General features: G+C 40.6%; 1 protein-coding gene across 2 annotated transcripts in view; it reads left to right on the forward strand.

Annotated features, from left to right (window-relative positions):
• The window catches only part of far1 (fatty acyl CoA reductase 1), a 30,219-nt gene extending 17,100 nt beyond the window's left edge, over window positions 1–13,119 (forward strand). The window contains exons 8-13 of one of the 2 annotated variants that reach the window (XM_030425406.1): window positions 234–361; window positions 461–528; window positions 2,005–2,176; window positions 6,224–6,353; window positions 7,549–7,676; window positions 8,204–13,119. In XM_030425406.1, the coding sequence (XP_030281266.1) occupies window positions 234–361; window positions 461–528; window positions 2,005–2,176; window positions 6,224–6,353; window positions 7,549–7,676; window positions 8,204–8,363 (786 nt within the window). In that variant the 3' untranslated portion in view covers window positions 8,364–13,119. Of the gene's footprint in view, window positions 1–233; window positions 362–460; window positions 529–2,004; window positions 2,177–2,799; window positions 2,972–6,223; window positions 6,354–7,548; window positions 7,677–8,203 lie in introns of both variants that reach the window. The other variant, XM_030425407.1, reaches the window with a different exon arrangement.
• Window positions 13,120–15,082: the final 1,963 nt, after the last annotated feature.

Consider the following 15,082-nt stretch of genomic DNA (forward strand, 5'->3'; position numbering starts at 1 on the left):
ATGAAGAAGTTTAGTCTGGTGCTGAACTGAAAAACTGGTTAATCTTTTTTATTGAACAGCAAATTAAATTCTACTGAATTTATTCAATTTAATTTGATTTAATTTAAATAGATAAATTGGGGGTTATTTCTATCTATAGATATCTATGGATGGATGCATAGGTTGCATAGAATTTAATTTGAAGGCTAGTAAATTTGATCAGTTGCATTAATTATTTCTTTCACCCTTTCCAGGCTGGAAAGGGCATCCTACGTACGATGAGGGCATCTAATGATGCAGTGGCTGACTTGGTGCCTGTGGACGTGGTCATCAACGCCACACTGGCTGCAGCTTGGTACTCTGGATCACAGGCACTCAGCAGGTTGGAGAGACACATAAACACATGATCATATGTTTTCTCACATCATGACTGTATTTTGAAAGTGTGTATTTACTGTTAATATTATCATTCTTATTACAGACCTAGAAACATCCTGGTTTACAACTGCACAACTGGTGGCATCAACCCGTTCCACTGGGGGGAAGTCGGTATGATGTCTTTTTTTTTTATTTATTTTTTCGTTTATTTATTTATTTTTATCTTGCCCAAACACAGCCTCTGTAAATGCCCCTGACAATGGAAGCTTATGTTTAAACATGGCGTCTAATGACATACCCTGATGGTAATCTGATACACTGCCTGCCACACCTAAACTCAGCTTTTGTTCAGCTGTTCCTTATGGATCCTGGTTTGTAGCTGGATCATTATGGAGTTTTCTCAGTGAATCTCACCTTTTCAACAGATGACACACATTGTTTCTTGGTGATTTGAGACATTTTACAAACTCAACAGTGTCTTTTAAAATGGAGTTTGGAAGCACGATGCAGTCATGAATCATTGTGTTACAACTTGTAGACTATGAATACGAACATTGAGTAACAGGTGGGCTTATTACATCATCTATCTTAACTACCAGCACGTAAAATACATAACACAGAATCAATACTGCCTGAACAGTCCCATCAATATAAAGTTGCACTGATGTTGTTTTCCTCTTCCATTCACAAAACTGCAGCTCTGTATTATTATTATTATTATTATTATTATTATTATTATTATTATTATTAGTTACTTCAGGGGGTGGACAGAATAGCAGGAACACCTCATAATTTAAAGGTATCTCTGTCGTGGGCCATATTAATAGCTGATCTCGAGCTTTCAATTGTATCACGCATCTTCTTCAGCAGAAGTAGTTGACCCGGTTTTAATTTTTACAGGTCATAAATGCATATTTGAAGTAAGTTGAGTGAAGTCTTTTGTGGTTCCAGAGGGAGCTGAGCAATTGAATAAATAGCCTCAAGTGATGTCATTGGAAAAGAGATTTAGAGAGTACATGTTGGCTAAAAAAAAAGAGGTTCAGTTTCATTCATTGCCATGGCAATAGATGTAACTGTTATTTCATCTTAACTGGTATTTCGTGCGGGTTTCTTTGCCCCCTACAGTAGTTAAGAAGGCCCCCATCTTAAATACCAGTTAAGATGTAAACAAAGCATCAGGGAAATGGAAACAAACATGATAATAAAATTCCATGACATCCGTTGGGGTTAAAGCAACATTAATTAACTAATTAACTACACCTACATTACGTCACAATTATTTATGACAGTGGTGTTGCACTGAGAAACTGTAGGGGGCCGTGAAACCTGCACGAAACACTAATATCTATATAATGTCGTTTTAAGCCAAACCATAACTCCATCTGCTGAGGATGAACATATGGCATGATGTCAAAAGCTCCACAAAACTTATGGACCATGATGGTGAAATTGTTTTGCCAAATTATTGCTGCATATAAAGTATTTTGTGGGATCGGTAAAGTGCATTATACTAGCATTTGGGGGAGGGTATATTGAAGGATATGTTTGGCCAGCAGGACCACATCTTCCAGTCAGGTTAAGAAAAACAAAAAAAATGTATTGAACTGCTGATTGATGACTTGTGTTGAACAACCTTTTGTTTCTTAGAGTACCATGTAATATCCACATTCAAGAGGAACCCCCTTGAGCAGGCCTTCCGTCGGCCCAATGTTAATCTCACATCCAATCACCTAATCAATCAGTACTGGATCGCCGTGAGCCACAAGGCTCCGGCCTTCCTCTATGATCTGTACTTAAGGCTGATTGGACGAGAGCCCAGGTAACCTCATCATCGCCGACTCGGACGTGCCGCACCTCTGCTGTTTTTTAACGCCAAAACCCCCTCACACACACTCAAACACATCTCTGCTGCTTCAGTCCTGTCACTTTTCTTTTAGTGTAGTGGCCTAACGTTGTAGCTGCAATGCTAATATGTTACATTATGCTTGTGGCCGTTTTGTTGGGAGTTGAAGAGTGTGTAACCCAGCGGCTCTCCTGCGCAAACAGGAGATTACTGATGGGTTCTGCACCCTTCACGTTTTGCTACATGCATTGTTTTTATTCTCAGTTGGGTTCCCAAAATGTCAGCACTAAGGTCATCTCAGTCCAGCTGATAAATGGACTAAGAGCGACTTCAGTCTGAGGATGCCTTTGGGAACCCAACCCAGGTGTGGGCCCTTAAGAGAAACTTCTGCTACCTGCTGAATTGTCAGAACAGTGTCAAGTGTACTGGATCTGTCTGTCTTTACCGCCTGCATACCTAAAGACAGTCTAGCAGTGGTGAAGTCGTTACACAGGGCCTGCATCTTGCCTAGTATTAGTAGGAGGAAGATTCGCACATTCTTCCTCATCTCGTCTTCTGTGTCGTCCTTGTCCTGTCATATGTGTATCTCTCTCCTACAGAGTACTGTATAAACATGACCTTCAAGACCAATCCCTTAGAGCAGGCCTTCAGAAGGCCCAATGTCAATCTGCGCTCCAACCCCTTTACTAATCAGTACTGGACCACTGTCAGCCACACACTGCCAGCCCTGCTCTATGACGGCTATCTCATGCTGACAGGCCGCAAGCCCCGGTAAGGTTGCATCTGCCCCTCCTTCCACCTGCACCCCCCTCCCCTACCAGTCAGCCTCCACCTTTCCCACCACAAACCCACCCACCCACTCACCCTACTGTATGTTTTTTGGTTAATTTGTTTGTTTTGTTTTTATTTTTTCTGCTGACTGGTTATGTGGGATGGTGGGAACTAGTCAGGGCCTGGGGCAGAAGAAACAAAACGTTTGCTGTGTCTTTACTTGAGCTCATGGCATCAGCTGCACTTCTTCAGTACAGAATGTCATGACAACATGATATGACTTCTATCAGAGCATGTTTTTAGTTTTGCTCTCTTTTTTTGGAATGTTTTTTGATTTTTGATTTTTTTTCCAAAGACTTTTTCAACCATGCTGTGAACATGACATCTGTTACTAGCATCCTCCACTTCTCACCCAATCATGGAAAATCCTGCGGCACCATGGGATTTCCTGGTCGTTAAAAAAAGGGAAAAAAAGAAAAGTTGTGTCCAGTCAGAGACGAATCATGTCCCACTGAATACAACCTCTATGCTTGTCAAACTGATTGAAAAACACATTTAAAGGGTAACTCCAGAGGAAGCTGCATGTAATCTGACAAGAATAAAAAAATATATATAATGAAGAAAAAAAAAAGGGGGGGGATATATCTGCTTCTGCTTCTTTATCAGATTACCCTTTAAATGTGTATATCAGGTATATCGGACATCAAATCCTATGCAGCAGCAAGCATTCGTCTGCAATGCATTGGACGAGGTGCTTGGCTGTCTGAAATGAGTGTGGCTTTGTAGCTACCTCACATTCTAGTGGTGTAATTTGATCCTGGTTGGGTATGTCACCTGCTGTAAGTAATGGTTATGTCTGCCTCTATGTGCTGATCAGACTTGCATGTTTGTCTGAATCATCCGCCTTCACAGGGGGAATCTGAGTCATGTCAATCTGCCTTGATTATTGTAAATGTTTCAAATCACAACATTCATCCAGAGTACAACAGGCCTGTCATTGGATCAAGGCCCTTTTTATTCAATACAAATTGGAATAATTGCATCTATGCAATACAAATATTGTTACATGTTTGCTTTCGATCACTGAATAAGACGTAATGAGCAGTTTGAAGACTCAGACCCTCTTTGAGTTCTCACAATAATGGGCACTGCGTTTTTTTACTTTCCCACCGACAATTCTCACACTAATGTCCCCAGCACTTTTAACTGGGTTTATATAATCATGACTTAAATTATGATCCCCTGAATCAGACATTAAGTATATTAACTGGATTCACTTGTGTAAACAGGAGGACACTCTTAGGACTTGCAAAGAAGATTCAACTAATATTGTGCTGAGTTTTATTTGTTTTGGGTAAAATCATAAATCCATCAGACGTAGATTTGATTCAAGGATCCCTTTAACAGTTTATTGATTGTCCTCCTGGCCTGCACACCGATCAAATCCAGTTAGTCCTCACTGTCCCCAGGGGAGACCTGACTACTTACAGTGCTGAGACAAAGTTTGGAAAGTCCTCTTGACTATTTGGAAAATTAGTGAAGTAAATATTTGTATAATTGGCACATTTCTGAACCCAAACTATTGTTGGTATAAACGACTTTTAAACGTTCTCGATTTTATTTTTTGGTCATAGAATAATACAAAGTATTTTAATCTCAATTTAACTGAAGTTTCACATTATTGCTGTCCAATTTAAACCATGCATTTCCTGTTTTAGTCATTTTAGAATTTTCGGAGATTTTGAAGGTTTAAAAGAACAGTTTACTCAAAAATGAAATTGTCATTATCTATTCACCCCCGCACCGATGCAGGGACAGGTGAGGTTTTGTAGTCCACAAAACATTTCTGGAGGTTCACAGCAAAACAGTGTTGCAGCATTTTCTCTAAAATCTGAGGTAGATGGAGACTTTACTCCATACTGCTCTACTGGAGAAATAAGTCTCCAGAAGCCCAGAGATTCCAAATTGATTTGAAAAGATGTTATTAATGCCCTTTTTAAAAAAACAAAAACCTAATTAAAACATTTTCTAAACAATTTAAAATGAAATTTTAGAAAAATGCAGCAATGCTGTTTTGCTGTGAAACTCCAGAATTCTTTTATGGACTAAGAATCTTTACATGACATTCCATCGGCATTGGTAGGTATTGAGAGCATTTTCATTTTTGGATGAACTATTCCTTTTTATAAGAATGGTCTGACATTTTAGGAATTATGCATATTAACTTTCTGGCAGAGAGTTAGTTTAGATGGTCAAGTCCACTCTCGTATCTCTACAGTAAATATGGAGGTATAGCCAGCAGCCGCTTAATTTAGCTCTGCTTAGCTAAGCATAAGACTGGGATTGTTGGCAAAAAAGCATGCCGGACCTAAATTTTGCTAATGAACACGTTATATCTTATTTGTTTGGTCCTGAATGCAGCCTAAATTTTCAAATCCCCCTAGCAAACATGTCTGACACATTACTCCCTCCCTTCAGTGTTTTTGTATCATTGTGACAAACCTTAGCTTTTTGTTTTGTTTTGTTTTTTTTACCTCCTGAAAATGTGACATTTTGGAGATGTGTGGTTTTCACATGGCAGTGATTCAATCATCCGAGGTCAAGAGGTGTACAAACATGCAGCACTGTACAGCTCATATCGCAACCTGCATATATCACAATGATTCGATTCCAAATCTGCTTCATCCAATCTCTCTAATTCTTTGAAGTCATGCCCATGGCATATTTGAAACAATTGGACACTTAATCCAAGGACATTCAATTTACAGTGCTCTTTATGAACATTTATTTTAATGTTAGATAAATGATTCAATGACTAAATTAGACTGTAAAGAACTTGTGTTGTATAAAACTTTTGCTACAAAGCCACTTGTTCCTCGAACTTTTGGGTTTATTTGTAGTTAAAGTTTTCTTCTGTCAAACTCTGCCTCTGCTCTCCCCTCCCCCAACACCATGGAACCTTGTCCTGCTGCCCATTTCCTCCCATATTTCCTGCCCACCCTTCCCTTTCTGTCCAACCGACTTCTTTATCCCACTACCTCTCTGCTCTGCCTCTTTACTTTGTCATTCTCCCTCTTTCTTCTGATCCTCCTGCATCGCCCTGCTCTCTTATGATTTGCCATCCACCATCTCTCTGGCTCTTCACTACCATCACCTTTTATCAAATCCAATGTTCTTCTTTCCTCATCTCCCTCCACCGTATGGCTTCCTCCCTTCCTTTTTCATCTTGACTTCACTGCTCATTAATCATAGGATGATGAAGACAATCACTCGCCTCCACAAAGCCATGATGGTTCTGGAGTATTTCACCAGTCACTCCTGGGTGTGGAACACTGACAATGTGACCATGCTGATGGGCCAGATGAGCCCTGAAGATAAGAAGGTATGGGAAAAAGCGGGGGGAAAAATGTCTTCTCTACATTATTCATACCTATCCCTCTGTTGCCGATGTACACCCCCACCACACGACACAAACTGAAGTATCCACACTATGGAGATGGCAAACAGATTTACCACATAGTGCGTTAATGTCTGATAGTAGGCTGGCTACAACAGAGTAAGTCATTCATTCACTGCTGATGTCAGTTTGTAGTGAACAGAGGCGTTGTTCTGGCTAACTGTCAGGCATTTGTGGAGGGCATGTTGGTAGACTGAAAGTGAAGACAGTTTACAGTTTACACATCAGACCTATTGTATGTGTGCTGTGAGGCACTGGCATTTAGTCTTTGCCCTCTGTCTCTCTGACACAAGCGTTTCTGAGGACAAATTGCAATTAATATTACATTAGTAAGTCTAGAATAATGTTCAAACTTCTCTCGTAATGAGTTTAATTCTCTAGAGTCTCTTTCCAACCCAAAATGGCGACAGGCTGCATGGGGATTCAGAACCTTTAATTCCCTGGGTGCTGACTGAAAGGCAGTCGCTCCCTTCAAGGCTGCCAACTGTAGCTCCACCTCACTGTTCACAGATCCAACCACAAGCTATGTGCCACAATGCCCTTCTCATCTCTCATCCAATGATCAAGTTTTGTCCTCCCCTGCCAGTGGAAAGCACGGCAGGGGGGTTAAAATAGGCCAAAGCCAGCAGGAGCTCAGCTCTGCCTCTGCAGGCCAGAATTGTAGCCTGCTGGGGCTCTGCTAACATTTAAGCTGAGTTCAGACATTACATAATTGGAGACTGTTTGGAAATGCTTGAAAAAAAATACTTGGCAGGTGATTGGATGAACTACCTTTGTATCACTGGCTATCCTCCACCTATCAGATCAAGAGAGTCAGTTGCCTAATCAAACTCTTAGCCAGATGAGAAAAGAGTAAAAACATTTTTTTTCGTCAAGAAAACCCTGAGTTCCCTTTTTTTTGTTCTATTTTCAATGAAATATGCTCCAGTTCTGATAGAACCGATGCCAGCAGCAGCTACACTCACCTCCTAAGGAGTGACCATTTTTGGTTTTAAACAAAATGATCAGCAGTAAACATCTATTCAGTAGGACCACTCTTATCAATCACTGAAAACGTGACAGTTCAAATGTTTCAAAGCTTAGTGATAAAAATTCCTGTGATTTTCATTCTTTCCTGTAGGTATTCAATTTTGATGTTCGTCAGCTCCACTGGGCAGAGTACATGGAAAATTACTGTATGGGCACCAAAAAATACGTCCTGAATGAAGAGCTGTCGGGCCTGCCTGCTGCACGCAAACACCTCAACAAGTAAGACTCTGTGGAAGCAATTCTGCCAACACATGAGGACACAGCAGAGAAGTGCTGTATGTGATGAGCTCTTATAGGCAGCTGCCGAGTAGGCGGCTATTTTTCATCAAGGTCACCATACAGTACATCTCTGCATTTGGATTTTGAAGTACTTTGGTTTGTCCCTCCATTAACCACTCATATCTTTTACAATGTCAGGAATATGAGTCAGGCTTCTTTCCAGCCAAATTGTTCTATAGATTATCATTCCAGTAAAATAGTCCAATCACAGTGGCAGTGATCCTCTTTGCTTTAACGAAGATCATGTAAATAATTCAGCGTGCAAAAGTTTTTAAGGAATCAAAAAGGGGGGGGTGGAAATTGAAAATGGCCTGTCTTGCATCTTTTTATAAAGAAACCTGGACTGACAGATGTAATTTGTGTGTCAGAATAAGCTCTCATACTTGTGACATGTTCAGCCTGGCAACATCTAAAATTGGAGTCATTTCGAAGTCTGTTGGCCTCATTTTTTGTTTGTTGTTTCACAGGCTGAGGAACATCCGCTATTCCTTCAACACCATCCTGGTGGTGCTCATCTGGCGCGTCTTCATCGCCCGATCCCAGATGGCCAGAAACATCTGGTATTTCGTGGTGAGCCTCTGCTTCAAATTCCTCTCCTACTTCAGAGCCTCCTCCACCATGAGATAATGAGGCTGGGAGAGGGTGGCAGGCAGCAAAGCGGAGGGAGAAGAAATGAGGAAGTGCTGGGTATGGATGATGAGAGGTGCCGGAGCTCAAAGCCCTTCAGATGGTACCATGCTGTCTGTCTCTGGTCTTTGCACCGACACTTAAGGATTAAATGGAACCATAAAACCCGTGGACACAGATGGAGCTACTGGACGAGCGCGGAGTCCACAGCCGTCTAAATGTTGCATATCTTTGATCCATCTTGCATTTCTGAAAACATGGAGGGCATGGATTTATCTCACAATGTACAACACTCAGACTAACAGCACTTCAACTAGTTGAAGAAGGACTACATGCCCCTCTTCTGTTCATTTTCAGTCAGTCCGGTCCCTCTTTATTGTCAGAATTACCCCTCCAGTCTTTTAAGCTCCACAGCACCCAAACCTGCTCCATCTTGTTTGTTCGCTTGCCTGGCTGCCTGCAAAACAAAGCTATGCATTGGATGATGCTGTGCTGCAACAATTCTCAGCTAGTTTACAGCCTAGTAGGTTCAGGCTTCCCCCTCTGTATATGTAATCTTTGAAAATAAGCGCTCCAGCTGCTGTGTCAGCTGTATTTGTCTGTCACCTGAAAACTAAACTTTGTTTTCCTTTTTTTGTTCTTTCATGGGGTTGTGTGGGACCCTTGTCAATGTTGTGCCCCGTTGAACCTGTTACAAAAAAGTTTTCATCTGACAGCAGCTACACTCAGCATCCAGGGTGTTGGAGCTGGTTTTGCACATTAGGTTGGAGGCAGTTGAAGGGTAAGTCTGTGCTGACTCAGTGAAGGCTCGATCAGGGACAGGCTGGCCTAAGAATCATTGTTTAAACTGTGTCTTGCCCTCCTAACCCCATCCCTAAGACCAAAGCCATTTCAACCTATGTTTATGACAGTTGCACTGACAGCTTGGTGTAAAGAGAGAGTTGACAGTGAAGTTATTGGGGGTGGGGGGGACTCGCTCATACTGATCCATGTCCCACCAAGAGTTGTCATTGACTGTCTTTCATTCTTCGTGCTTTGCAAAGACAAAACAATAATTTACTCTCCTGTAAATCCCCAATGAACTGCAGTGGCTAGTTCCCTAATTCCTACCAAGCACAATGCAGATTGTAATACGGTGGCTTTATCCAGTGCCTACAAACTGATCATTCTTGCATCAGCAGATCTTGAAACTAGAGCTTCTTCTTCTACAGGTTCCTTTTTCTTTGACATGTCTGAAAGTCATTTGTGACCGACCTGAAGCTACTTTTGCCAAAATACCTCTTAGCTAACAGACTCGTAGCTCAGTAGAGGATGAGACAGGTGGAGTTGAGAGGAGAGATATACTCACTTTTGGCTTTCTGCATTATGCCTGAGAATTTAAATGCTTTGAGAACTGGTTAAAAAATAGTGCATAGTGGATATGTGACTCTCATTCATTGGTCTTTGTTTAGTACACTACTTTTCAGGTAGCTCTAAGTGTAGCTCACCATCTTTGTGAAAGGTTTTGTTACTTAAGTCATTTTCCTTTTTGTATAGGTAATTTGTCATATTTTTGTTCATTTTCTATCTTAAATGCCTCTGTAAATACATGTATGTTGGATGTGTCATGCATTAACGTTGTTTATAACCTGTTAAAGGGTAACTCCATCAATTTTACAGATTAAAGTGTTTACAGGCTCTGGGGAGTACTACTGCATATGTGAAAAAAGAAGTATAATGCCTTTTGTGGCTCCAGAGGAAGCTGCTTGTCATTGGAAAAATTGCCTTCAGTGATGTCACTCAGTTGCCTGGTTGCATTGTGGGTAATGTGGACACCAGGTTTCAGAAAGCAGTCGACTGGTCCAGTGTTGCACTGCTGTGACACTGCTGGACTCATTATGGACAGTTTGAAAACAAATGTTTAGTATTGAGATTGCAGAGCCAGAGATATTGATTTTTTTTTAAAACCCGTTTCCAATATTGCCCACAATGCCACTCAGTGACTGAGTGATGTCACTGGAGGCAATTCATCAGTTTCCATTCAGCTTCCTCTACAGCCACAAAGCCTCGCTTTATACTTTTTTACCTTTTCACACATGCAGAAGTACTCCCCGGGTCTTGTAAAAACACTTTGATGTGTAATTGTGGAATTTCCCTTTAAACACTGGGACCATTCTGTTGCCTTCATCATCCTTCCTTGTTACATACGAAATTTGCTTCTTACAAATCAGCTAGATATTTTTTGCATTGAGATTTCTCTGGACTTTTATATGAATTGTCCGTTGTTGCCATATGAAGCCTTCATTAACATTACTGAGGTTTACTTGTGCACTTTGTCATATTTGTCTTGTCTGTTACCTACTCCTCGAGCACACTACAATGTTTGAAAAAGCAGGGTGTGACCGTGTGCCGATCTCGCATAGTGCTCGCATGTGTCCTTCTCGGAGTGGCTTAGGCGATAGAAGCTCCAACCACCTACATGCAAGTCCTGTGAATGTCCTAAATTCATTAAGGAATGTGATTCGTCACTCACAGCATGAGCCATTTTACATAGGATCATGTGACTCGGTGGAAAGACGCACCGTTTCAGAAAAAGACATGTGCAAGTGTGAATCGTGCCTGAACTTTTTTCAATATTCTAACAATGTGAAAGAAAGCAATCAGATCTATGTTTTCTAATTATTTTGTGTACAGCTCTATTTAGGTAGACTTCAAAATATAACAAACAGATGTATTTTTATGCTAATGACATGGCTATTTTACTGGGTAAAAGCTTACTGAACCGATTTCAGCTGCTGTAAATGATACTTTAAAAAGTAAACATAAAACATAATTGCTTGTCATTTGACTTCACTGTATATGTACATTTATCTCTCTGAATGTAATAGAATAACACAGCCTGACTTGTTTGCACAGCCAGAATCCTTCTGTGACTTCTGAAACAAGAAATTAACAATCCTGTAATTGCCTGTAACTTTAATATTAAGCAAGTGTTTGTTTATTGGAGTGCGGTGCGATAAACCCTTTGTTGTTGTAAGTCCATTTCCTAGTCAGTGTGAGTGAGTAAGTCATTTTGTGATGGGGGACGGCTGCCATGCTCTTGAGTGTTGTGGGAGGGAGTGGGGTAAACAGCTTGTCTAATGTCAGGGCTTTCTTCAAGCTTGATTTGAGAAGTGAGGGCAACGAACGGGTCTTTATCATGTTCTCACTTTCGATGTCAGGAACTACTGAATCATACCATTGTTATTGTACAAACGTGTCATCAGCATTAAATCCACTTGGAACAAAATTCTAAATAGAGTCACATTGATCCATTTTTCACTAAAGTCACTAAATTGTGGTTTCAAATCTGTATTTCTGAATGAATTGAGATTCTACTATTCGACTAAATGCCTAATCATCCAAATTAAAGGAATACTTTGACATTTCTATTTGCTTTGTTGCTGAAAGTTTGATGAGAAGACTTTACACATATAGTTTAAATATGAAGCTGCATCTAGCAGCTTGTTAACTCAGCTTAGCATGAAGAATGGAAACTGGAGGAAACGGCTAGCCTAGCCTTGTCTAAAAGTGTATAAAGTAACTAAATCTGCCTACAAGCACACACATTAATACAGTATTTCTGAGCCAAGACAACTTCCTGGACTCTCCGCTGTTTGCCTCGCAACATTTGTGCTCCGAAGAAGACTCCTCGTAACACTCCTCGTAACACTGCAATGTGAGGTTGACACTTTGGTTTTTGTGCAGCTGTAAAAAGAATACGAAACATGCTAATGAGTGAGGTTTAGAAGTAATGTTTACCATGTTCTCTTGTCTTTGTGCAAAGCTAAACTAGCAACTTGTTACAGACTTCAGTCATATTAATCTTCTCATCTAACTTTTGGCAAGAAGGCAAATAAGCATATTTCCCTTAAAAATTCAAACCATTCTTTTTTTTAAAGTTAATTATTTCTTGAATCTGTGTCATCAGGACTATGCATCCCGTACGTACACAGACAAAAAACACATGTACAGACGTCTCTTGCATGAAGTAACCAAAACTGTTCCAACTTCGACAGAAAATCTTGTGTTCATCATGAAGAAGTGTACAGTTCGCAGTAAAACGGCTGAATGGGTTTTCAGGGCCATAGGAAACTAGTCATTTTCAGTGATGACTCACAGCTTTTGGATTTGGCAATTAAACTGGTTTACATATATAATGTTTCTGGTCTCGTTACTTTTGCCATCAGGCTTTTAAAGGACTTTTTTTTTTTTTTTTTTCATTTAAATCAGTTTTCCTGCTATAACTAAGTGATGCACTGTTTTCATGTAGCAATGTTACCAGTCTGCTTTTTCTCCTGCATGTGTGAGATTCAATGGCCTGTCATCAGTCACTGGCATCAAAGAGGATGTTGTGGTTTATTTTTATTTTGATCACTTTTCAGCTTTAATGGATTTCATGGCTCAGCGATTCCGTTTGCTCCCTTTTTACGTGGTCGGCACAACATGGGTCCATGGGCTTGGGCTTTACTAGAGCGCTAATGTGTTTTTGTTTTTTTCTCTGAGGGTGTGATTGCATTCAAACAGGGTGTCAATGTTCACTTTTAAATGTGGTGGTCGTGTTTCATTGGTCATACTTAAAGAATTGTGATGAGCACAGGTCCCTGTGTTCACTTCAAGAAGGAGGAAAATGAGTTCTTGCCACAGTTAATGTCAATGTGAAACTCCTAAAACAATAAATCAATGGGTGCCTTTTGTTTGTAAACCAAAAAGAAGGAATAAACTGTGTTTAATCCTCTCCATGACCAAGTGGTTTGATTTGTCTCCACGCTGTAGTTTGAGTTAAAGAGCCCCTCACTTTGTGACAGCAGGATTGACGGGGAAACTAATGCACCATTACTCCCAATCTGTCAGCTGACCTGTTTCATGTGCTGCATAATAGATCTGTCCTGCACTTGCATGCATTGTATCTGGAAGCCGGACTATAGTGAAAGCTACCAAACAGCTCCATTAAAATTTAATGCTACCATTCAGGATTAAACTTGACTCCATGAATGGAAGGACTGGCCCGTCCTCCTTTTGGTATCAGCTGTAATCTGTAGTAACAACTTTAGGTGCAGTGTTTCTGTTAATGCCCGGGGAACATCAGTTATGTCTGACATGGTGACCTTTTAACACCCCATCACATATGTGGGTGTTGAGTCTTTTATATGTTAGTGAATGTAGTTTCTTTTTAGGGTCTTATGCCATGAAAGCTCAGATGGATGAGCTGATGTTATGTGTAAACTCATACAGGGACAGGTAACGTGATTACAGGTTCACATGAACGCTGCTGGGTCTGATCTGTTGCCCTCGTTTGATTCCGGTTGCTAAGCAAACTGACGCTGGAGATTGTGTCTGGATATTGTTTCACACTGGAGAGGTTTTGTTTCTCACTGCAGGTGAAGAGGCTGAGGGCAGCAGCCTAATCTTCAACATCATTTAAGTCTCGTTGTTGATTACGATTGCAGCAATTATACACATTTTGAAAGTAGAATTCATCACAGGAATCAGGAAAACTGGATCTGATCCATGTCATACAATCTCAGCGTTAGTCTGAGTCCATGTACAATGTCAAAATGTACACAATATTATTACAAAGATGCTAGAAACATATGGTAAAAACTTATATTCAATACTCTATATCATAACAAAATATTAAAATGCTAAATACACAGCACGTGCTGTGAAGTGTAAGTGCAAAGTTGCATCACATGTATCTAAGCCGATTTCTGCAGGAACAGTATTTAAGGTTACGTGCGTTTAAATTAAAATTGTATATCTTTTTTTTTTTTTTAAATCTAATGTGTTTTTTCCTCATAAATTTGGTTGTCCAGTTAGACATTCTTAAAGGTCCCATGTTATGCTCATTCTTATGATCATGTTTTAATCTGGGGTTATTCCAGAAAATCTTGACATGCTTTAACGTTCAAAAACGCGTTATTTTTCTCACGTCGTCTATGGCTGCAGCCCCTCTGTTCACCCTGCTACCTTTCAGTGCTTGAGCTGCCCCACCCCAAAATCCCTGTCTGCTCCGACTTGTCTCACAGGTCTGAGTCGGCACCGCACATCCTGTTTCTGCAACGACGGTGACTGTTTCGTTATGACATCACAACCTTACAGAAATCCTGATGGTTTCATCACGTTTACAGCATCCATGATAAAAAAAAAACATGAAAATCTTACTTTTCTAAAATGTATTACTGTTATTACTTATGTGTATTTAAAACTACATCAACTCCATTTCACCTATTACAAAAGAAAAGATCGTCCCTGTAATGTCAAACAAACGTCTGTTTGGCATCATCCCAGCACGAATAAACTGACTTTAACAATGACAAATGCTCACTGCCTCCGGCTTTGTATAAAGACCTCCTGGACATTAAATGCCTTTATTTCTCTGGGGTGAAGCCACAGATAATGCTCGCTGATATGAGTCTATGTGCGAGGAAGGAACCGCCTGAATGCATCTAACATTTCCTCCCGTGCAGCTTTACACAGACGGAAACACCAGGAGACTCTTTTGTCAGTGTCTGCTGAGCGAATGGGCTGCTGGCGGCCGACGGCCCGTCATGTCTCTATATGTGGGTCCTTAGATGCTGAAGACAGTCGTACAGTGATACCTCAGTATACCATGCTCCTCTCTCCAACACCTGGCAACAGTCGCACAGCAACTGTGGCCCAGCAACCATGCCAAGCGCTGAGTCACAACAAGCCGTGCT

This window comes from Sparus aurata, chromosome 8 (assembly GCF_900880675.1).
Source record: "Sparus aurata chromosome 8, fSpaAur1.1, whole genome shotgun sequence".
Classification (NCBI taxonomy): domain Eukaryota; kingdom Metazoa; phylum Chordata; class Actinopteri; order Spariformes; family Sparidae; genus Sparus; species Sparus aurata.